Source organism: Hyperolius riggenbachi, chromosome 11 (genome assembly GCF_040937935.1).
Source record: "Hyperolius riggenbachi isolate aHypRig1 chromosome 11, aHypRig1.pri, whole genome shotgun sequence".
Lineage (NCBI taxonomy): Eukaryota > Metazoa > Chordata > Amphibia > Anura > Hyperoliidae > Hyperolius > Hyperolius riggenbachi.
The window spans coordinates 58,635,312-58,659,864 of record NC_090656.1 but is presented as its reverse complement, the minus strand read 5'-3'; the positions used below and the strand labels follow the sequence as shown (position 1 = coordinate 58,659,864).

Genomic DNA, 24,553 nt, shown 5'->3' with positions numbered 1-24,553 from the left:
ATGGAAGCTGAAGGCAGATAATGCACCGCTTGTCAGTTGCTCCCATTCACCGGCTGCTAGCGATTGGTACTGGATATAAAGAAAGTCCCCTCATCTGAGCGTAGCTGCGGCTGTGCCCACACGCGGCTCGCTGAGGCTGTATAAAGTCACCATGGCTCGTATGCAATTAACTTTTTCTCCTGACTTTTTTCCCAGGTGATATTTTTAAATGTATCAATAAAATGCCCTTTAAGCAGGGGTCTCAAACTCAATTTAGCTGGGGGCCGCAGGAGGCAAAGTCAGGATGAGGCTGGGCCGCATAGGGGATTTCACAATCAGCAGCTCCCACTGATTGTGAAATCAAATTCACACTAAAGCGAACTATTTTACCTTATAGTTCGCTTCAGTGCTCCCATTACAAGTAATCCGCCGTGTCCCCGCCGCAAAACGAGGGCTGCAAATCGCCCAAGGGGCAATCCGCCGGCATTTCCTGGAAGGGGCAGAGCTTTCAGCTCTGCCCCTCCTGACGTCAATCGCGGCGCATCGCCGCCTCTGCCCGCCCCTCTCACTCTTCCTTCACAGAGAGGGGCGGGGAGAGGCAGCGATCCGTGCGGCGATTGACGTCAGGAGGGGCAGAGCTGAAGCTGAAAGCTCTGCCCCTTCCAGGAAATGCCGGCGGATTGCCCCCTGGGCGATTTGGGGGCTCTGCAGCCCTCGTTTAGCGGCGGGGATGCGGCAGATTACTTGGGAGCACTGAAGCGAACTATAAGGAAGCTTTTGCCAGTGCGGGCCTCAAAATATTGTATCGAGGGCCGCAAATGGCCCGCGGGCCGCGAGTTTGAGTCCCCTGCCTTTAAGACATCAGAAAGCAAGCAAATACTCAAAATAATGTTGATAGTACTTTTTCACCTACTTTTTGGTTCTATTTTAGTTGAAAAGTATTGGAAAGTTATTTTAAATCGAAAATGAAAAAGGTTCTCCTAGGAGAAAAGTCAGGTGAAAAAGGGAATTGTATATGGCCCCAGGGCCCACATGCAATTCACTTTTTCTACTGAGTTTTCTCCTATGTGATATTTTCACACCTTCACATAAAATGCCTTTTAAACCACCAGCAAGCAAGAAAATACTCAAAATAATTTTGATAGTACTTTTTCATTTACTTTTGGGTACATTTTCACTTGTAAAATGCTGAAAAGTTATTTTAAAGAGGATATGAACATTTTTTCCTAGGAGAAAACTCAGGAGAAAAAATTTATTGCATATGGGCCTATGTGTCAAAGCCACCAAGCGGCATTTCACCATCCCATGTAAAAGAGGCCTGACGGATAACATTACCATCTAAGATGTCTGTTCAGCCGTGGCTCACTGGAAGGATAGAAAAAAAAAATCAGTTTTGTTATTGGTGGGTTACGATGTTGTCTTAGCATGACAGTATGAACAGAGCTCGAAGTACTTTCATACATTTTTTTAAGGTGGCCACAGGAAAGCTGCTGTGAAATCCAACTATTGCAGTTGTGGCTTGAGTATGTCCGCTCAGCAGTGCCTCCCGTCTGCCCATGTGATCAGTCCTGACTCCTCCTCCATTTTACTCAATCACACTGTCATCTGTCATGTCATTTTGTCTGAAATCACAGGAGGCGGGGTGGCTCTGCAGGAAGGAGGGGGAGGTGTAATGACACAAAGCATTACTGAGCTGGACGGCACAATTCACCACCGCAGTAGTTGGATTTCACTGCACATTTCTATGGCCACCTTAAAGGGTCACTTAAGGCAACCCAAAAAAAAAAGAGTTTTACTCACCTGGGACTTCTACCAGCCCCCTGCAGCTGTCCGGTGCCCACGCAGTCTCACTCTGATGCTCCTGTCCCCCTGCCGGCAGCCACTTCCATTTCCGGCGACAGGCCTGGGAACGCGAGTGAAACTTCGCGTTCCTGGCCGCAATATACTGCTGTTGTGGCTAGGAACGCAAAGAATAATTCGTGTTCCCAGGCCTGTCGGCGCCTGTCGCCGGAAACGGAAGTGTCTGCTGGCGCGGGACAGGAGCATCAGAGCGAGACTGCCTTAAAGAGACACTGAAGCGAGAATAAATCTCACTTCAGTGCTTATATTCATAAAACGCTGCTATCCCTCAGCTAAACAGGGGTCCCTTACCTCCCCAATCCCCACGTGGAGTCCCGGGCAGCGCTTCCGCATTGAGGCAGGGCTAACCGCTGCAGCCCTGCCTCACGCGCGTCTGTCAGCGCGTATCTCCGCCTCTCCCAGTCTTCCTTCGCTAAGAGGGGCGGGGGGAGAGGCGGCCGATGCGCCGCTGATAGACGGCGCTGAGAGGCAGGGCTGCAGCCGTTGGCCCTGCCTCAAGAGCAGCAAAATCTACAACCAAGTTGGTTGTAGATTTTGCAAGGGGGGATTTAGGGGGCAAGGCACCCCCGTTTAGCCGCGGTATAGCGGCATTTTAGCAGGGGCACACATGCCCCTGCTGAATATAAGCACTGAAGCGAGATTTATTCTCGCTTCAGTGTCTCTTTAAACAGAAACTGTACTGAAAATAACGTAACGAATAAAATTGCTTAATTTTTGTACAGTATTAATTTATACAATATTTAGTTAGTGTTTTCCCACTGTAAAATCATTCCTAACCCCGATTTACATTTTGAAATTCATCACAGGTGGGGACATCTTTAGTCCTGTTTGGTGCAGCTCTGCAGAATGTTTATTACTGAGAATTCTGAAGCAAGTGAAAATAATGCCTGGTCACCCAGAATGCTCCAGGAAAAGAATGCCACATAGCTAAACAGCCTAGGCTAAGCATCACTGGGACAGCGGAGCTACATACCCATTTCCAATCTGCATACAATTTGCATAACATTTACATGCAAGCTGGAATTAAAGTGCATTCGAAAAGTATTCACAGCACATCACTTTTTCCACATTTTGTTATGTTACAGCCTTATTTCAAAATGGATTAAATACACTATACACTTTTTCCCGTCAGAATGCTATACACAACATAATGACAACCTAAACAAAGTTTATTGGAGATTTTTGCTAATTTTTTAACATAAAAAAATGAGAAAGCACATATACATATGTATTCCCAGCCTTTGCCATGAAGCTCAAAATTGAGTGCAGGTGCATCCTGTTTACCCTGGTCATCCTTGAGATGTTTTTGCAGCTTCATTGGAGTCCACGTATGGTAAATTCAGTTTATTGGACATGATTTGGAAAGGCACACATCTGTTTATATACGATCCCACATTTGAATGCAATACAAAGCAATGTACAGAGACATCCTGAGCACTCTTGAACTCAGACTTGGGCAACAGTTCATCTTTCAGCAGGACAAGGACTCTAAGCACATAGCCAAGATATCAAAGGATCGGCTTCAAGACACCTCTGTGAATGTCCTCGAGTGGCCTAGCCAGATCGTTGATTTGAATTCAATTGAACATCTCTGGAGAGATCTCAGAATGGCTGTGCACCGACACTTCCCATCCAACCTGATGGAGCTTGAGAGATGCTGCAAAGAGGAATGGGTGAAACTGGCCAAGGATAGGTGTGCCAAGCTTGTGGCATCACATTCATAAAGACTTGTGGCTGTAATTGCTGCCAAAGGTGCATCCACAAAGTATTGAGCAAAGGCTGTGAATACTTATGTACATTGTGATTTCTCATGTTGTCATTATGGGGTGTTGTGTGTAGAATTATGAGGAAAAAAATAAATTTAATTAATTTTGGAGTAAGGCTGTAACAAAATGTGGAGCAACTGAAATGTGCTCCGGTGTTAGTCGAGGAGCAGAAATGCAGACATCAAAGCAACAAACACCGATTCCGGTGATACCATTAATGACTAACTGTGAATGGTTTATTGTTTATTTTTGCAATAAACTATGTACAGTTGGTCATTAAAGGTATCACCGGAATCAACGTTTGTTGGTTTGATGTCAACAAAATATGGAAAAAGTGATGTGCTGTGAATATTTCCCAGATGCACTGCATTGTGCAGCAATTCAATGAACATCTCCAATCTCCAGGGAAGGAAAGGATTAGTATTGCGTTCTTCCAGCATCGCAGGGCTCTGATTCGGTAAGGTCTATGTGACATGGTTATGGAGCTGTGGTGTTACCCAAATGTCAGGACATTGCTCAACAAGCATGTATGTGTACGATTTAAAAAAATGCCTTATATAAAAATTCCATACGTTGTTTAACTGCCATAGTTGTGTCAGTTCTCTTCAGAAACATCAGCGCCCTTGTTGTGTACAGGGAAGCAAAACTGACAGAACTCAAACGTGACATTCACAAGGGACACGTCACATTTGCTGAGATAAAGCATTGTTCCTTCACTTCACCTATATACTGTACAAAGGACTCATGGTAAACATTTCTTCAGTTTCTCTGTGGTTTTATGTGAATATAAAATAGTCATTGCAGAGACGTAACAATAGATCCTACGATCCCTCCATCGCGAGTGGGCCCATAAGCGGGAGTGGAACATTATACATAAACTACTCCCAGTGGTTATCTAGGTCCTCCCTACTTCCTGTTCAGTTTACAAGCACTGCAGAGCCAGCGCAGCATCCTGTGTCGCCGCCAGGAGCAGGAAATTTATAAGGCTGGGCCCTTAGCTCCTGGCCCACCCCCTTCCCTCCAGTGACTGCTTTTGTGCAGCGAAATACTTCTCCAGCTGGATGAGAGGTCAGCTAAGTTCACAGTGGGGCATTGAGGAGTGATGTAATTTTAATACACAGAATCGCACTGCAGTTCAAAGTCTATGTGGCATTCAGATTGCACCCTGTGCAATCCAATGGACTTCAGTATCCCAATGCAAAATGCACTGTGGCAGTGAAGTACTTCTCATTAACTGTAGGCTTCACTGTACACAATACGTAATGTGCACGATTCCCTGCATTAGTCTGCATATTAAGCATGGGACTCCTCCCTGGCCACGTAACTGATGGGGAGAATGTTTGGCTTTGCAGATGTGCTGTCACCATTTGTGGCACTGAATAGTGTAGACCTAGCCCTAAGTATACCTGAGACGAATTGGAGTGAAGGATTTTTACTTACCTGGGCCCCCGGTAGTCAGTCTGCTCTCTTAATGTCCTTCCAGTGCCTTCTCTTGTGCCGCTCTCTGAAGTCCTTGATCCAGCGTGGTTGCGGGCCACCATGCGTGTGCTGTCCTATGCCACGTGCCTCCTAGTTTGCGCTCCTGTAAGCACAGCTAGTGTTAATGAACTGAGCATTCACAGAACGCTCCCATGCATGGGAGAGCTATCAAAGGGCCAGCAGAGTTGCAGACATTACGGGGCTGACATCAGCACAATCAATGGGACAGCAAGGGAGCAGATGGACTACAGGGGACTAGGAGAAGCCCCATGTACCTAAAAAGCTTTTTCTCCCATTCATCTCAGGTAGACTTTAAAGAGAACCAGAGACGAAGCACACATGTATTTTATTACATTTATCAGTGGGAACATGACAGTAAACACCTATCATGCTTTTAGTTTTATTCTTCTCAGTCTAATCTATCTGTTATCAGCTGTGATAACAATCCACCAACTGATTCAGTCTAGGTTTGACCTGGGATCATTATAGCGGAGTCACTCTTCTGTGGAGTCTTTTCAAGCCCAAGCCTGCCCCCTCCTGGCTCAGATTTCCTACTCAGAGCTGTTGATATGGGAGGGGCTGCTGCTGCCAAGAAAGAAGCTCTGAAACAGACAAGTGTATCTGTGTGCATTGTGCAGCCAGTCATTATCTACTGTATGCAGTTTCATTTGTATGAGAGACACTTCCTACAAGCAGCCACACAGCATGCCAGAATAATAAAGTTGAAAGCACACAGATGAAAGCCTGCAGCAGCCCTGCTTGTCTATAGTCTCATAGAGGCTAGAGAGCACATCCAGAACAGCTTATAACCTGGAAACAGAAGGGATATGAGCCGGCGGCCATATTGGATATTTCCTGGAGCAATAATGGATAAAAAACACTCAAAAAGGCACACCAGAGTGGCGAAATTATCAGGTAGAGCATTTATTCTTTACAAGCTATCGCCTGATAAGTTTATTTTGTGTGAATCATTCATCTCTGGTTCCCTTTAAGGTAACCAGTTCCCAACAGCCTTCTAAACTGTTGTGTGTGGCCACCATTCAGAGCCGGGACAAGGTCCTCCAGCACCCAAGGCTGAGACACCAAAGTGCGCCCCTCCATCCCTGCCACCCCTGCCGTCACACACTGATTGCTATTAGACTAAGAGGCGCCAAAGGGCCCACAACCTCCCCAACATCTTAATATCTAGTTACATGGCTTGCAGTCACTGCTATGTATCCCCTTTTCTTATTTCTTTCTGCTTCAAACACAATAAGGAATGACAGCTGAATGAATTCTGCGCCCCCTCCTACACTGCGCCCTGAGGCTGGAGCCTCTCCAGCCTATGCCTCGGCCCGGCCACCATTACTGGCAGCTATTTTAGCTGAACATATATGAAGCCTGGTACTTCTTGAAGACCTAAGATGTCGTTTTTTCCAAGAACTTCATTGGCTGAACATCGACCCATCAATGCATCATCCAGTGCCAGTGTAATTTGATATTCTATTTAGCATCATTATGCCACGCCATATACTGCTACCAGAACTTTAAACACAGTGTTTCTCTGCCACTGCTCTTCTGGGTGTGGGTCCTGTTGGTTGGGGATGTACTGCAATCCCAATTTGGTATCTGGTGACTTGGAGACATCATCGCTTGAGACTAACGGCATGATTTTCCAATGCACAATATATGCAGAACCTGACCAATGCTGTACAGAAATCATTTGAAAAATACAAATACTAATAAAAAAAGTACAAAGATGTATACTTTTATAAATATCCTGGACATTCATGGGTTTGTAACTTCCCTGCTGACCTCATTCTTTCTGTTCCTTTTGATAAATATTCATACTCATTAAAACTGGTGAGTTACTGTTTAATCTTGCTTGTGTGACAAAGTTGTGTGTGAATAATATATAAATTCCCCAGTGATCCCAGACTGAAAGAGGACTTGTCTTCAACTTGAATCGAATCCATAGATCTTGAATATTCCAACAACGGCTTCAAGGCAGCATCAGCATGCAAAGACCAAACAACACCTCTGCAGACCCCAACCAGCAACATGTCAAGCCATAAGAGGTAGGGCCTCTGGAGTGATTAATAGGGATGGTCAATGATACTCTAATACTTCCATGTTTATGCACATTTTATGCAAAGGTATGCAGCTTGGCAATGGACCAATCGAATGCAGCATTCCAAGTTGAGATGCTAATTATTTCACAAGTCAGTGTGAATTTTATGTACGTTCATTGAAGAGGAGCAGTTAGCCATACTATCTCAGAAAAAACCCCCCACATATATTAGTAGATAAAATACTTGCTCTAGTTACATAACATATGTATTGCACTGTCCACATTTTGATTTCAGTGAGTTTTATATAATAAATAAAGAGAATTCTATTTCGGTCAGTTTCCATTTTGGAATCCCTCTGTCTGAAGCCAATCCTGATGCAATTTCCTCCCTTATTCTGTTTCCTCTCCTCTTTCTGATTTAGTATGGGTTCCCAGCCGTCAAAAACTCCCACACAGCTCTGCAGTAAGAAGTGCATCCTCACAAATCATTGTGTGGTTTTGCAGACCTGGTTTATTTGTATGGATCGGATTTCAGCTGAGTCACTTTCTCAACTTCTCAGCACAAGAAATATTGGCCAATCAGTGACGAACAGAGGTGTGGGAGGGAAAAACAGGAGTGAAAGAAACTTCAGCCAATCAGACTTTATTAGTTATGTCTGAGGGGAAAAGGGGAGAAAAAAAAAAAGCAACAAAAAAAAAATACACTACAACTTCTCTTTTGCGGCAGATGTACCAAATAAGAGTCAGGGGACCTGGTAAATAGGGATGCTCGCTGTATTCCGTGGAATTGTTAATATCGTGATCCGGCCGGAATTAGGTCAATACCAATTCCGGCAGTCGGAACGGAATTGCTAAACCTCTCAAACGGAATTCCGTGAAATTTTTTTTATTTCCGCGGCATTTTCCGGAAAAACACAAAAATCTCTCTCCTCCTCCTATCTATCCATCCATCCATCCATCCATCCATCATCTTGTAGGGAATTGCAGTTTTTCAAAACAGCTTACATACCATGGCTGGGATTTGAACCCAGGTCTCAGTGTGTAATAGGCATCTGTCTTACCCCCTAGACCACCAACCACACTACATGCTAAAGCCAGCCTAGCATGTACCATTATGATCAATCCAATAGAAAAAGTAGCATGATTAAGGATTTATACTTTTTCAAAAGCCAGCGTACATACCTTGGCCGGGATTTGCTACTTTTTCTATTGGATTGATCATAATGGTACATGCTAGGCTGGCTTTAGCATGTAGTGTGGTTGGTGGTCTAGGGGGTAAGTCAGATACCTACTACACACTGAGACCTGGGTTCAATTCCCAGCTCAGCCTGGGTTCAATTCCCAGCCAAGGTATGTAAGCTGGCTTTTGAAAAAGTACAAATCCTTAAAGTGAACCTTACAGACTAAAAATTGACTCAGCAGCACTGGAAAGGCCTGGTGTTTCTTTAACTGTTTCACAGCATCAGAACTTTTTTTTCTCTTATACAAGCCTCATTTTAGCTGCACAGAAAAAAACTGCCCAGGCATTTTCCCCTAATGCTGTGCAAAGCATGCTGGGATTTCTGATGTTGTTGTTCTCGTTCTGCTGTTTTGGTGCAATTTTTTTTTTTTTTTTACATTTTGATTATATTACCTATCTATTCTAATTAACATAACTAATGTAACTTAATGACAGTATGTTTGGAGAGAGAGAGAGAGATTTTGAAAAAATTTCCGACGGAATCTGGAATTCCACGGAATTTCATACAAATCCGGCGGAATTTTCATAGCGACGGACTTTATCATTGACAGAATCCGCGATTTCCAGCGGAACGGAATTTGCTGGTTCCGATCATCGCTACTGGTAAATGATATTCTATTGAGATGAAAATTAAGAGCAATTTTTAACTTTTGGATTGCCTGGTTAGCATCCTTATTTGTTTACCAGACAAAAATAGAGAATTGATTTTATGACCGACAGTTACACTTTAAAGGAGATCTGAGCTGGAAAACTGGAATTCAGTAGACTACATACATGAGTCTGCAATGGGATCCAGTGAGGAGTGCACCCACCCCCCATAAGCCTGCTGCACTAGGCCCTGACCCCTCGTGGTCAGGATGTTAGAAGCCGATATACTATGCCTCACGTATGCACAGTTATGTCCTGCATGCTGCTTTGGCCACGCTCCCGCCACTGCTTTGAGTGCTGTGAGTGCACTAAGAAAGCCGCCGTGGGGTAATGGACACAACTGCTCATGCGTAAGGCTTGACAGGGGGGATGGAAGACGCAGTCCTCAACTGTATACCATTGCTGACTCATGTATGTAGCCTATTTAATTCCATTTTCTTCAGCTCACTCCAATTGTAAGTGAGCCCACATCCTTGGATGAGAAGCAGCCCCACACATGAATTATCTCAGGATGCTTTACTGTTGGCATGAGACAGGATTGTTGGTCACACTCTGGTTAATAGAACAATGATCAAGCATTGCCCCCCTTTTAAAGCATCCATTCTTCTATTCTAACTCATTCAGCAGGACAGAATGATCTCCAGCCTTGTACTTGTAAACACTCTTACCTGCGTTAGTAATGCTGGGAATACACGGTTCGTTTTTGCCTTCGTTTAAACCTTCGTTTCGATTGTGCCTTTTGTCCTTTTCGATCCCGAAATAATCAGTCATACGGTTAATATCACCACCCACGGTTTCGTTTTTTTTTCCGATTCTGATGGTTTCGTTTTTCCAATTATCGAAGGCTGCAAAGAAACGAAACGAAAATCCCTTTTTACAGGGACGGACTAGCATAAACGAATATATAATCGATCTGAACAGCCATCAAGCCTACCAATGGCTTGATTAGATGGATAAAGAGAGATAATATCAAACATGTTCGATCACTAGTCGTTCGTTTTTGGGGTCTATTAATCGAAACTATAATGAGATTATGACTATTTTCACATACGTTTTCAACACTCGATTCGTTTACCGAACGAATCGAAGGTTTAAACGAAGGCAAAAACGAACCGTGTATTCCCAGCATAAGATTACAGAAAAACTCAGCGGCCTTTTTGCGGCAGGGATGAAACGCAGTGGAAATAATTTTTGGGGGGTATTACGTTGATTTTCATGGCAAAGTGACTTTTCAATTCATCTGATCACTCTTTATAACATTCTGGTTTATGCAAATTGCTATCATGAGAACCGGAGTTTTCAAACTTTGTGAAAACCAGCATTTGTGCCATTCTCAAAACATTTGGCCATGTCGAGGTCTAGGCAGAGGCAGGTAGCGGATGGTGTCAGCCAATGACACTCTTATGCAGCTCTGTACTAGAAAAACCTCATTTTACTAAAAAATCATCAGAAACAGAGGAACAAATTGTTCAGACAACATTAGCAGAACCCTGACAGAAACAATTCTATACGCCCCGTATAACAGCAGCATTAGACACTTGTGTCAAGGATCTGCATTCATGTATGTCTCTCTCTGAAACATGGAGAATACAGATGGACTGATGGGGATAGACAGACAGATGTCCTAACGCTTTAAGGCAGGGTTCACAAAAAAATCATGTCCAAGTTGTGAATTTTCAAAATCGCCATGATCTAATGCATTTCAACATCACATTTTATTCTCATGGTATGTAAATTTGCAATTGTGATTTTTCTGCATTTAAAATTTGAATGGGAGGTCTTATTATTTTCATGTGTGTTGTGCAATTTGTGTTTCAAAGAAAGTCAAAACTGAAAAAGCATAAGGGATAAAAAAAAATTTGTTCCACAAAGAAACAAACTTTTTCCAGGGGGGGGGTCTAGATTCCTGAAAGGTCTCCTTCAGTCGCGCACAGTACAGTATAATAATATGGTAGGACATCATGCTGGTAGTAGGTACACACAATGCAATTTCTCATGCGAATGGAACAAATCAGGAATACAATCAGGAACAGTTTGGATGCAGATAATGTCAGCCAGGGCCAGTTCTCTCATGAAGCAAGGTGAAACATTTGCATCAGGCACAGAGATTTCAGGGGCAGCGTTTTTGTACTGTGTGTACCTTCCTGAGGAGGAATGGAGTGGCTGAAGGTGAGCAGTTTGTTTGTCGCAGACTCACAGCCAGCCAGTGTGCTATTGTGTTGAGCTGCAGCATGTCATGTGAGAACATTAAATGGAGTAAATTGTTGGGTGCGGTGCGATCATTCCAAATCGGGGTGGGGAGCGATTTCCTCACAAGTTTGCCTCAGGAGGCAAAAAGTCTAGAACCGGCCCTGATGACAGCTGTCATTGGTAATGAAGGGGAAAGTGAAGCATTCACACAGCAGGGCACAGGGCTGCGCTCATACCTGAATCTGTTAAGTTCCCCAGAGCAGCTTCATGCTCTGTACACAGGCTGCTGCTGCTCCATGCTCTGTACACACGCTGCTGCTACATCCAAAGTCAACTGTAGCTGGGAAAGGCAGGGCAACACATGGTGCAGACAGCAGCACAGTGCTGTGAGCTGCAGGATGCCTGCAGATATTCTGGTGTCTTGACTTGTGCCTGTCAACAGACACTGCACCGGCCCTGGTGTGAGGGGGTATTCTGGGCATCTGTGAACCCCCCCTGCGTTTGCCTATGGTATGCCGGAAACTCCGTCCGGCAACATTTTTTTGCTGAATGCGGTATGCCCGAGACAGTGTCGGCCATGCCACTCTCAGGAGGCTGACACTGCTACAGCTGCCCAAATCCCCTGCGATCTCTGGCACTGTGTCAGTTACTTGCCTCTAGCCAGTACTGATCGCATCACCTCCGGTCTTGTATGTCGGGAGCATCACGACTCAGCGACATGACATCAATGGTGTCATGACTGAGCCCCCAATGCTCCCCACATACAAGACAGGAGCTGTGCAGAGGTGGTGATTGGTACTGGGGATGATACGATCGGAGCTGGCTAGAGGCATGTGAGTAACTGACACCGCACAGAGGGTTGGGGCAACTGTACTGGGGCAGCTATAGCTGGCTATACTGGGGGCACCTATACCTGTCTGTCTAATCGGAATCAATTAGAGAGAGATTTAGCTCTTGGTCGAATCTGCCCTTCATCTTTAGATGTATGGCCACCTTTACATTCGTATTAGTGCAGGTTAAGCAGCTTGGAAGTATAAATGATCAGAAATTTTGGGGAGTAATTTTGAAATTTTGTGTTTCAAGCTTTTATTAAACTCAAAATATACTAGACTAGTACACTAGACCCTTGCTGGACAGATTTTGGACAAGTTACAAGAAAAAAAGGTTGTGAAAATGAACTGGGCCACTTTTTGCAAAGAAATCCAGCAGAAACTGAACGCCAGGGAGGTTCAATAAAATTGCACGCGATCAGTTAGGGGCGTTTTCTGCCTTTTTTCAAGAGCAGGCGATTTTTAAAATCGCCCACAAAACACTTGTGCAATGATTCCTTATGAGAGAGTTCACAGCTGGGCGGTTTGTTTCCAATCCGCTCAGCAAAGCTGTGCCTGGACCATTTTTTTCTATAATGGAAGGCATAGGAAAAATGCAAAACGCTCACAAAATCGCTTTGTGCAGCGATTGTGTTCACGTTTTTAAGAATAAATACATAGTATTTATTATTTTCCGGGTCAGAGAGATCACTGAAAAAGCGCTTAGAAAAGTGCTTTTTACAAAAACGCAGCGAGCAGCAGAGCGCCGGGAGGGGGAACAAAAAACAGCGCACAAAAACACAAAATGCTTACGTTTGCATGTGTGAATGGGGCCTTAATGAGATGTATTTTGCATGCAAATCCAGTCAATCCCACTAGGTGACAGTTTAGGGCTGAACCACCTGGGCGTTACGGACGAGCTCAGCTCGCCCAGTACCGCCATGCTGCATTGTTCAGGCCCTGGTAAGCCAATTTGCATAATTTTTTTTCTAAACGCGCAATTAGCACTTTGCTAGCTGCGTTTGTTCTGATCCGCCGCTACCAGGCGCGAAAGAGGCCCCCCCCCCCCTGCAGACCCCTTGCGCAGCCTGGCCAATCACCGCCAGGCTGCGCTATGGGGTGGATCAGGACTACCCCTGACGTCAATGATGTCAGTCCGATCGTCGCCATGGCAACGGGGGAAGCCCATACAGGAAATCCTGTTCAGAACGGGATTTCCTGTTGGGTATTTGCACCGGCGGCGATCGGAGGGGTGGGTGGGATAGCGAAGGGAGGGGGGAAGCATGTAGCTAGCGCTAGGCTAGCTACATGTTCAAAAAAAAAAATTAGCCAAAAAAACCCCCTCCCATGGCCGTATATAATCAGAACACTAGAGAGAAGGGGGTGGAGTGAAGAGATGTCATACATTGCTCAACTAAGCAGGAAGGGTAAGGATGAAGCAGAATAGAGAGGTTTTTTTTCGCACAGATACACGCTAGCTTCTCAGTAAAGGCAGTTCAGAGAACTAGGTGTATGAGGCTTCTGACTTGCCACGGATTAGGTTGTAAATTCCTTTGATGAACAGTCTGTGACATGACTATGTATTCTGTAAATCACTGCAGAAGGTGTCACTGCTGTGTAAATTTGCTGTCCCAACAAAATAAAGCCAGTAATGTCTAAACCGCTGGCAACAAAAGCGAAGAATGCCAAAATTGTGCCCCAAGTGTTTGTTTTGTGTCGCCACCATTATTTTGAAGCACTGCCTTCATTCACTTGGGCATGGAGGTCACTAAAGAGTCACAGGTTGCCACTAAAATCCTCTTCCACTCCTCCATGATGAAGCTGGTGGATGTTAGAGAACTTGCGCTCTTCTGCCTTCTGTTTGAGGATGCCCCACAGATGCTCAATACGCACCTTCAGTTTCTTTAGTAAGGCAGTGGTTGTCTTGAAGGTGTGTTTGAGGTTATCATGCAGGAATACTGCCCTGCGGCCAGTTTCAGACGGGAGGGGATAATGCTCTACTTCAGTATGTCACAGTACATGTTGGCATTCTTGGTTCCTTCAATTAACTGTATCTCCCTAGTGCTGGCAGCACTCATGCAGCCCCAATCCATGACACTCCCACTGCCATGCCTGACTTTATGCAAGACACGCTTGTCTTTGTACTCCTCACCTGGTTGATGCCACAAAAATCTAAGGGAATGGTCCCATTAATCCTTGTCCTTAGTCTGCTTATCTTCAGCAAACTGTTTGCAGGCTTTCTTTATCATCATCTTTAGAATAGGCTTTCTTCTGGGATGATAACCATGCAGACCATTTTGATGTAGTGTGTGGTGTATAATCTGAGCACTGACAGGCGGACCGCATGGCAGTGGGAGTGTCCCCACCCCTTCAACCTCTGCAGCAATGCTGCCAGCACTCATAGGTCTATTTGCAAAAGACAACCTCTGGATATGATGCTTAGCATGTGATCTCAACTTCTTTGATCGACCATGACGAGGACTGTTCTAAGTAGAACCTGTCCTCTTAAAGTGCTAGGCCCCCATGCTGCATATCCATTTCTGGCAATCTTCTAATAGACTAGGGCCTTTCTCAACGTGTGGTACGCATACCCCAGGGGGTACTTCTGATGGTTCCAGGGGGTACTCGGGCTTGATATACTTAACCAAGAATAATAAATCTAGAGTTTTAGAAAATGCTACATCTTATTTAAACAATACCAAATTAGTATTTTAGCTAATTAAAAGCAATAGTAAATGCTTGGACATTGTGTTTCGACCCAATTATCATGTACTACAATTTAAATATATATTTGTCAAGGGGTACTTGTGATAATGTGTATTATGCTAGGGGGTACTTGGTGAGTACAGAATTTTAAAAGGGGTACATATCAATAAAATTTTGAGAAACACTGGACTAGGCCAACTTTATGTAGAGTAACAATTCTTTATTTAAGATCTTCAGAGAGTTCTCTGCCATGAGGTAGACAGAGGCACTTGGCATAGTACCAGATCTGTTTTTCTATATGCTCCATCTTATTGCCTGAGGAAGAGGGTCACTCCTGCGAAACGCATTGTAGTTTACTGAAGTATGTAAATAAATTGTTTTGCTGAAAATTGATCGGCCTTTTCATGTGTCTATCCGGAGGAGGCAAGTCCACCACTACCTCCTCATTTTTAAACGTTTTAGATCTTTTTATCCTTCTGGCACCTCTGTATACATACTACGTTACTCTGCTATGAGATGCCATGTTGAACTTCCAGTGACCAGTAAGAGTGTGAGAGAGATGACACCAAATACAGGGAGTGCAGAATTATTAGGCAAGTTGTATTTTTGAGGAATAATTTTATTATTGAACAACAACCATGTTCTCAATGAACCCCAAAAGCTCATTAATATCAAAGCTGACTATTTTTGAAAGTAGTTTTTTTTAGTTTGTTTTTAGTTTTAGCTATTTTAGGGGGATATCTGTGTGTACAGGTGACTATTACTGTGCATAATTGTTAGGCAACTTAACAAAAAACAAATATATACCCATTTCAATTATTTATTTTTACCAGTGAAACCAATATAACATCTCAACATTCACAAATATACATTTCTGACATTCCAAAACAAAAAAAAAAAACACATCAGTGACCAATATAGCACATCTTTCTTTGCAAGGACACTCAAAAGCCTGCCATCCATGGATTCTGTCAGTGTTTTTATTTGTTCACCATCAACATTGCGTGCAGCAGCAACCACAGCCTCCCAGACACTGTTCAGAGGGGTGTACTGTTTTCCCTCCTTGTAAATCTCACATTTTATGGACCACAGGTTCTCAATGGGGTTCAGATCAGGTGAACAAGGAGGCCATGTCATTAGTTTTTCTTCTTTTATACCCTTTCTTGCCAGCCACGCTGTGGAGTACTTGGGCGCGTGTGATGGAGCATTGTCCTGCATGAAAATCGTGTTTTTCTTGAAGGATGCAGACTTCTTCCTGTACCACTGCTTGAAGAAGGTGTCTTCCAGAAACTGGCAGTAGGACTGGGAGTTGAGCTTGACTCCATTCTCAACCCGAAAAGGCCCCACAAGCTCATCTTTGATGATACCAGCCCAAACCAGTACTCCACCTCCACCTTGCTGGCGTCCGAGTCAGACTGGAGCCTTTACCAATTTAGCCACGGGCCCATCCATCTGGCCCATCAAGACTCACTCTCATTTCATCAGTCCATAAAATCTTAGAAAAATCAGTGTTGAGATATTTCTTGGCCCAGTCTTGACGTTTCAGCTTGTGTGTTCAGTGGTGGTCATCTTTCAGCCTTTCTTACCTTGGCCATGTCTCTGAGTATTGCACACCTTGTGCTTTTGGGCACTCCAGTGATGTTGCAGCTCTGAAATATGGCCAAACCGGTGGCAAGTGGCATCTTGGCAGCTGCACGCTTGACTTTTCTCAGTTCATGGGCAGTTATTTTGCGCCTTGGTTTCTCCACACGCTTCTTGCGACCCTGTTTACTGTTTTGAATTAAACGCTTGATTGTTCGATGATCACGCTTCAGAAGCTTTGCAATTTTAAGAGTGCTGCATCCCTTTGCAAGATATCTCACTATTTGTGACTTTTCTGAGCCTGTCAAGTCCTTCTTTTGACCCATTTTGCCAAAGGAAAGGAAGTTGCCTAATAATTATGCACACCTGATATAGGGTGTTGATGTCATTAGACCACACCCCTTCTCATTACAGAGATGCACATCACCTAATATGCTTAATTGGTAGTAGGCTTTCGAGCCTATACAGCTTGGAGTAAGACAACATGCATAAAGAGGATGATGTAGTCAAAATACTCATTTGCCTAATAATTCTGCACTCCCTGTATAACACACCTCCTCGCCATGCACACCTGAGAACTTGTAGCCCTAATGAGTCACATGACCCCGGGGAGGGAAAATGTCTGAGCAGAATTTTGACATTCTTCACTTAGGGATACACTAACTTTTGTTGCCAACAATTTAAACATTAATGACTGTGTGTTAAGATTTTAATGGGACAGCAAATTTACACCGTTATACAAGCGGTACACTGACTACTTCACATTGTATTTAAGTGTCATCCCATGAAAACATATAAAAAAAAAAAGTGTCGTCTTATGAAAACATATAAAAAATTTGAGCATTATACTCACTTTTGTGAGATACTGTATGTTAGTATTGCAAGTAGCAGGAGTTTTCTTTCCTGAGTTAGAAGTGCAGAGCCATCCGCAGTAGCTGCCATTCAGTCACACACATGCTATCTCGGGAGCTCCTGGCCAGTGCTGAGTGTCAGAATGTAGATAGGACAGGGTTCTTGGTGAAAGGTGACATCACTTGCAGGCTGGGCAACCTCCTCTTCGGAAGTCAGAAGAGACCGATAAAGCCAAAGCTTCTACTCCAAACAAAAGTGCTTCTGTCTAACATGAGAGCTTCCATCAGCAGACAGATTCTGACTGTGTGCAAACTGCCAGCAACAACTCAAAGCCGAGAGGTAACAATAGATGGGTACATTTTGTTTTTATAGATCTTTAAGTGTGCCCATGTCATGACTGTAGGCTCCATATCAGTATGTACATACATGTTGCTGTCTGTCAGCGATTGGGAAGTCTATTATGAACGGGAGGATCTCAGTGTGGTAATGTGGAAAGGTTGTGGCATTTCCTGTAGTAGGATCGTACTTCGGAACACCTAGGTGATAAGCAGAGAGAGGCCAGAAGCCCAGTATTGCAGTACCGTTTAGTAATGGGGTTGATGTAAGTACATGTTTATACTCGCAGCCGCATAGGCTTGAGGAGAATTGACCATCCCCACTTGGTTTTCTAGGCCCTGCCGGATGCTGAATGGTTGCTCTCCTAAATTGGTAGTTTTGACAAAAAAACTATAAACTTGTGAGGATGAGGGCGCCCAAAATTTGAACATAGTGTTTTTTTTTCTATTGAATTCTAATAGTTTAACAAGAGGGATCCTCTTACCTCTCAGGAAGATAGGACACCAGTTCAACTGGAAAATATTTATTCAGGACACAAATAGTAAACACGTTTCATGAGTACTAGCCCACTTCCTCAGGTCAAAATACAGTGCCTCTGATTACCCTCAAAAGTAAAGGGAAGTCCCTGGATCCTCCAGAGATTTCCTTCCGACCACCAATGGACACCTCTGGAAGTTGGTAGGAAAATATCCATCAGCGGCGGATCATCAATGGCCCATAGCGTTGCGCTGCATCGAACAGTGCAGCACGGCGGTTAGAGATATTTTATTTCATGCTGTGTAAAGTGTGTGGTGTGATTGGATCAGATAGATCCCTTTCTGATCAGATCGTGATCTGAGAGAGATCCATCTTTTTGGCCACATCTACTACCAGTATATGGCCATCCTGAGCCCCACTGAGGAACAACAAATGAAGTGAGAGATCAGTGCAGGTGGCACATTGTGTAGAGTATTTCTGCACAGACTTTCCAGCGATCCTCTCTTGCGTCTAATCTCCCAGCAGCGGTCATGTGATGTCACCTGTCCCGTCACAAGTGGATGAACATAGGCATGGCGGGGGGAGCTATAGAAAGGGCTCATGTGGAAACAAACTAAACAAACTCTACCCTGCTCAGCGTGCTTCCTGAAGTGGATCTTTACAGCTGGGGGCAGGTACTATTATCACAAGGGGGGTGGCTATGGCTATACCTGTTAGGTTTTTCCTTTTTTTTGGGGGGGGGGGGGGGGGGGAGCAGAGGCTCATGTGTCCAGCTATCTTTTGGGGGGGGGGGGGGGTTGAGGGGAGGCATAGCTATTGTTTATGGGGTTGTTGGGGAGCTATGAGGCTGTACTTATTACGGTGGGGAACAGATTTTCTGAACAAGATGTGGGAGTGTCTATATTTGTTGTGGGGGAGGGGGTTTGGCTGTACTTGGATACATAGTTGTACTTATGGTAACATTGTTATGCTAGTTATAGGAGTGGACATGATTGTGCTGGTAGTATGGTGTGGTACACGGCTATGCTAGTTTTCTGTGTTAGCTTATCCTTCAGTCTTCACAATTTCCAAATTAAAAGGGTCAAAGATCAGCTCACATGCTCCGCGCCAAAAATAACCTGCTTCGGCTTGTATTTGACTATACGGTAAAATGATACTAAATTTTGCTTCATCTTAAAATGTAATGTTTTTTTCTACTTGATTTAGGGCTCATTTCCACTATAGCGAGTCCGCATGCGGATTCGCACAGCCAATACAAGTGGATGGGCCTGTTTCCACTTGTGCATTGTGCGGAGCGTTTTTGTGTGCAGGGAAAATCTGCACGCAGAGCCGGCAGAATTCGCTCCCCGCACACCGCTAAGCGAATCGCATACAAATGTATCTAATAGGGAAATCGCATGCGTTTTTGGCATGCCTTTTTCCCCGCGATTTCGCATAGGAGGTAATGTTAATTTACACAGGCAGTGACATGGTTAAAATCTCCCACCTACTACCCTATGCGAAATCGCGGGAAAAAACGCATGCAAAATCACATCCGCATGCAATTTCGTCTGCGGTGATTTCCCGCCGATTCCGCACCGCACAAGTGGAAATGCAGCCTAAACACATCAGGCATAAGAGCTGTCACGTCTGTATTCCTTCAAGAGGACAGCTACATGTCATGTTCCCATGGTGAAATTAATTAGCTCAGAGAAGGAAAGAGTTAAGTATATTGGGCGTAGCAGTAAAGGCTCACAGAGCGTCAGAGACGGGCGGAGTCCTTGGGGAGCGTGGGCCACTGTTTTTGTTGCATCAGACGCACCGTTACCAGGTGTGTATACTGAAACTAAGAAGGATGAGAAGCCAGAAGCCACGTGGGAATTAATAAACGGCATCAGAGGTGAAGATTCTACATCGCTATCCTTACTGATCTCTTACCAGGGATTCTACCACAAAGCTGATAAATAATGTGTTTTATATAGCACAAGACTTTTATACAAGCACCCCTCTTAAAGCACTGAAGTAAACTATGCCTATATAGTCTCTACATCACTGAGAATGCAGCCTATCCATTCACTAGAGACCAGTGATCTCACGGAGAATGCAGCCTATCCATTCACTAGACACCAGTGACACAACTGAGAATGCAGCCTATCCATTCACTAGAGACTAGTGACATCACTGAGAATGCAGCCTATCCATTCACTAGACACCAGTGACACAACTGAGAATACAGCCTATCCATTCACTAGAGACCAGTGACATCACTGAGAATGCAGCTTATCCATTCACTAGATGCCAGTGACACAACTGAGAATACAGTCTATCCATTCACTAGAGACCAGTGACATCACTGTGAATGCAGCTTATCTCATTCACTAGAGACCAGTGACATCACTGAGAATGCAGCCTATCCATTCACTAGATGCCAGTGACATCACTGAGAATGCAGCTATCCATTCACTAGAGACCAGTGAAATCACTAAGAATGCTGCCTATCCATTCACTAGAGACCAGTGACATCACTGAGGATGCACCCTATCCATTCATTAGAGACCAGTGACTTCACTAAGGATGCAGTCTATCCATTCACTAGAGACCAGTGACATCACCGACCATATGATGGATTATTCTTATTTGTAGTTTCCTCTGTTAGGACTACATGGTACATTTAAATTACAAAGACACCCAAGTCATAAAAATAGTTCATTCTCTTATAACTTTGCATAGGTAACCAGCAGATTTTTCAGTAATTTCATTTTCTCATTCCAGAATCCCCCAAAAATGTTAAATTGTCCATGAGAGCGCAGTCTGTCTAATCCTTAAACTCATAGAATGTTTTTGCCATGGCATGAGCCACTTTAAGTACTTTCTTCTCTTTGGCCTCAGAACCCATATTGCTTCGAGCAAGTTGAATCCAGTACTGTTCAGTCCGGGACAGATAGTCAGAATACTTCTCCTTCGGCTCCACTGGGGGGTGCTCTTCTTCGTCTGTGGGTGGGCAAAATAGGCACAGATCATATTAAGTTTTAACTATTGAATCATGGGTGTAAAATACCACCCTCCAGGCCCCCCAGAAAACAGATCATCATCATATCGGCCTGCACTGTATGGGCAGCCGACAAATCTCTCTAATCAGATTTGATCAGAGAGAGATTTGTCTCTTAGTTGAATCTGCCCATCATCGCTAGATATATGGTTACCTTTAGGCAGAGGTCACACTTGTCTCACTTTTCAGAAAACAGAAAGACAAGTGTGACCCCTGCCTTACAGCAGCTAATGTAATTTATAGAGAAAATTGACAAATTGTGCAAGATTTCAGTTTTTTTTCTGTGCACAAAATCTGCATTCAAGTGTGACCTAGCTCATTGATTAACATGAGTTCTCAGTTTAAATCAGTTTTTCTGTGCAGAAAACGCACATGAAAGCCAACAAGTGTGGCAGGGACTGCGTTGGGGGGGGGGAGGGGTTTAGAGGGGATAGTTAGCGTTAGGCATCAGTTGGGGGAGTCTGTTAGGGTTAGGCACTTTGCATGCGTGTGTGTGTGTGTGTGTGTGTGGCGTCTTGTGGCAGGGATTGCGTGGGGGGGGGGGGGGGGGGGGGGGGGGGAGAGGGGTAGTTAGAGTTAGGCATCGGTTGGGGGAGTCTGTTAGGGTTAGGCACTTTGCGTCAGGGTGTGTGTGTTAGGGTTAGGTGTCTTGTGGCACAGGGAATGCGTGGTGGGGGGTCAGCTGGGTAATGCATTGGTAGAGAGAGAGCTCGTGTGAGAATAGGGCTAGGCGGCCGTAAAATTACCGATATTTTGCTATCAGAATTAAGTAGTGTAATATCAGTAATTTTACCGGTATTCCAATAGTGGCTTTCTCCAGCGGTTAAGTTACCACGGTGGCCATTTTGAATGCACGCCTCTGCAGGGCTCCAAGATTCCGGGAACTTCAGGGAGTCATTCCATGTATATTAGATACACAGTATAAACTGAATATTATGTCACTCACCGCTATCCTCCTCACTTTCATCCTCTTCATCTTCCTCCTCTTCTGCTCCTCCCTCTGCACCTTCCGCTTCTCCTTCCTCCTCTTCACCAGAGTCAGACTCGTCCAGCCACTCCTGTGTCTCTGCAGGAGGAAAACCAGGCACCGTATTTGTGAAGCAGTAGAACAATTCAGCACTGCCCTTATCAAGCTTCATACAGCTCTCAATTCCTGATAATACCTGAAGATGTGTAAAAAATAATTCACTTACCTGGGGCTTCTGCCACGCCCCCTGCAGCTGCACTGTGCCCACACTGTTTCCAAAGGATCCTCCGTTCCCCTGCCGCTGTCCACTGCACCTGCGCATCCTCATTCACGCTCCCATCGCCAGGGGATGTACTACACAGAACACTCCTGGCAACGGGAGTGCATACGAGGATGCGCGGGCACCAGGGCCAGGCAGGTGTAGTGGCCGTCGACTTGTAAATTGGTGGTGAAGAAACGGAGCCATTGCAGGGAAGCGGAGATTGTTTGGAAATGGCGAGGGCACGGGATGGCTGCAGGAGCCTGGCAGAAGCCCCAGGTAAGTGAAATTCTCTCTTCTTTTCTTTACATATCTCCAGGTCCGCTTTAAAGAGACACTGTACTGACATTTAGTATAATGTAATAAATTATTCAGGAATAGATACTTTTGCTAATTTACCTGGCATCAGAAACACTTCTTATACATATATATTACAGTATATTGGTATGAAGCCCCCCCCCCCCCCCCCCCCCCAGTAATGATTAGGCTGTTTAGCTATGCAGCATTCTCCCAGGGAAGCCCAGGAACCAGATCTACCTTTTCATGCCCAGTCCCCGGCTCTTAAGAAGAACACGAGCTCAACATCTGGTAACCCATAAGGGTGTGTCCAGCCCCACATATAAGGCGGGAACTTTGCACCAGGGCATTGTCCCTGCATCTTCACCACTAATTCAGTGTGCACTCTCTTTTTCTCTCTACACACTATATACTGTCTTGTACAGGAAGCAGTACCTGAAACCACCACCCTCCTCTCTGATCGTTACCTTGAGATCCATTTTCACACAACACTGCAATTCCTTCACTGCCTTTTATAGCATTCCGTTATTTTATTTTCCTTGGTTATTAGTCACTTATTTTAATGAGATCGGCCATCAGCGTCATACACTCACACCTCTGATGAAAACATTTACATGGGAGTGTGCAAGGGGTTAACTGATTTTGTTGGTCACACCCACTTTGGCACCTCTCTTCTAAAAAAAAATATTTTAAATATCCTAACTCGAGTTGATGATCCCGGATACTGTGTTTTTTTTCCTATCTGAAATGGGGACTTACTTGGGTCCATTTCCACTAGCACTTTCCATTCTTCCATCTTGTGCAGGTCAAGGGAGTAAAGGTCGTTCAGAGTGAACTGACGGTCACCGACTTCAAACATTCCTCCATAAACATACAGGATGCCCTGCTTGACAGCAATCATGGTGTTGGAGCGGGGCAGGGCTCCACCTGAGGACCTGCTGCCTCCTCCTGGTCATCCTCATCTTCTCCGCTATCTTCCAAGTCACTTGTTGCTTCTGGCTGGTTGGAGATCACCTGTTTGATGGTCATCACAGTCCCGTCTTCAGCCACAATCTCTTTAATGACTTCAATGGGTTCGGCAGGGCTGGGTGCAGCGGCCTCCTCGTTACCGGATGCTTCAGTCTCTGCGGCCTTCTCTCCACGGCGCCTCTTCCTGCGTTCTGATTTAGGGCCCTGCGAAGGACACAAGAATTGGTTTTATGCTCAAGTTTAGCCCCACATAGCATTGAAAATCCATACCTTACACTGATGAGGGTCAGATAGAGTTATGGTTATCCGGCACAGTCGGGGATTGGCGGATGCCGGATAAGTGTGTTTTCTGGTTGCTTGAAACTCAATGTTAAAAATAGGCTTTGCTAATACAGTACTATACCCCACTATATATACATACCATACGCTTTTTGTGACCTGATCTATCCTGTGTTCCCCTACATGGCATCATGCTACCACAATAAAAATGGCCGCCAGCACTCTGACACGCGTCTGCGCATGTGCATTGTGACCCACGCTGCACACCGCCTCCTCCCACTCTAAACTGCTTAGCAACATCCTCCAATTAGCTTCCATTCCTGATTTACTTCCGGGTCTCACCACTGCACACCACAGAGGTGCTTGGTTTGCTATGGACCCAGTATTGGTGAGCGCTTTCCTTCACTACACCCCATGGGAAAAACGCATACGAAAAGCTGTATGTTTTCTGCCACATAACTTCAGGCAGGGGTTACACTTATATCCGCGGAGAAACTGCCGCATTTTACCCGCAAACTGAGCTGCATTGTTGGCCAACAACCAGCTGAAAGCCAGCTCACTGTTGGCAAATGCATGCGAAAAAAAGCAGCGCTGTTGCCTTTTTTATGCCGCAATGGCAAAACGCTCATCGCTCCCACTGCATTGCAATTGTGCACCGGGAGGCATTCTGTGCATTTTCTGCAAAAGTAAGTGTGATCCCTTTAAATATATTTTTTTGACATGATTTTGGGTTTGAAACTTATCTTATACTCAAAATGTATGCTAGAACCTTGCTTAACGT

At 44.7% G+C, this 24,553-nt stretch overlaps 1 protein-coding gene across 1 annotated transcript in view; it reads right to left on the bottom strand.

The window, feature by feature from the left end:
* Nucleotides 1-18,003: 18,003 nt before the first annotated feature.
* KLHDC4 (kelch domain containing 4) overlaps nucleotides 18,004-24,553 on the bottom strand; it is a 117,927-nt gene continuing 111,377 nt past the window's right edge. The window contains 4 exon segments of the mRNA XM_068261817.1: nucleotides 18,004-20,943; nucleotides 21,948-22,067; nucleotides 23,284-23,436; nucleotides 23,439-23,697. Of these exon segments, the coding sequence (XP_068117918.1) occupies nucleotides 20,768-20,943; nucleotides 21,948-22,067; nucleotides 23,284-23,436; nucleotides 23,439-23,697 (708 nt within the window). The 3' untranslated portion in view covers nucleotides 18,004-20,767.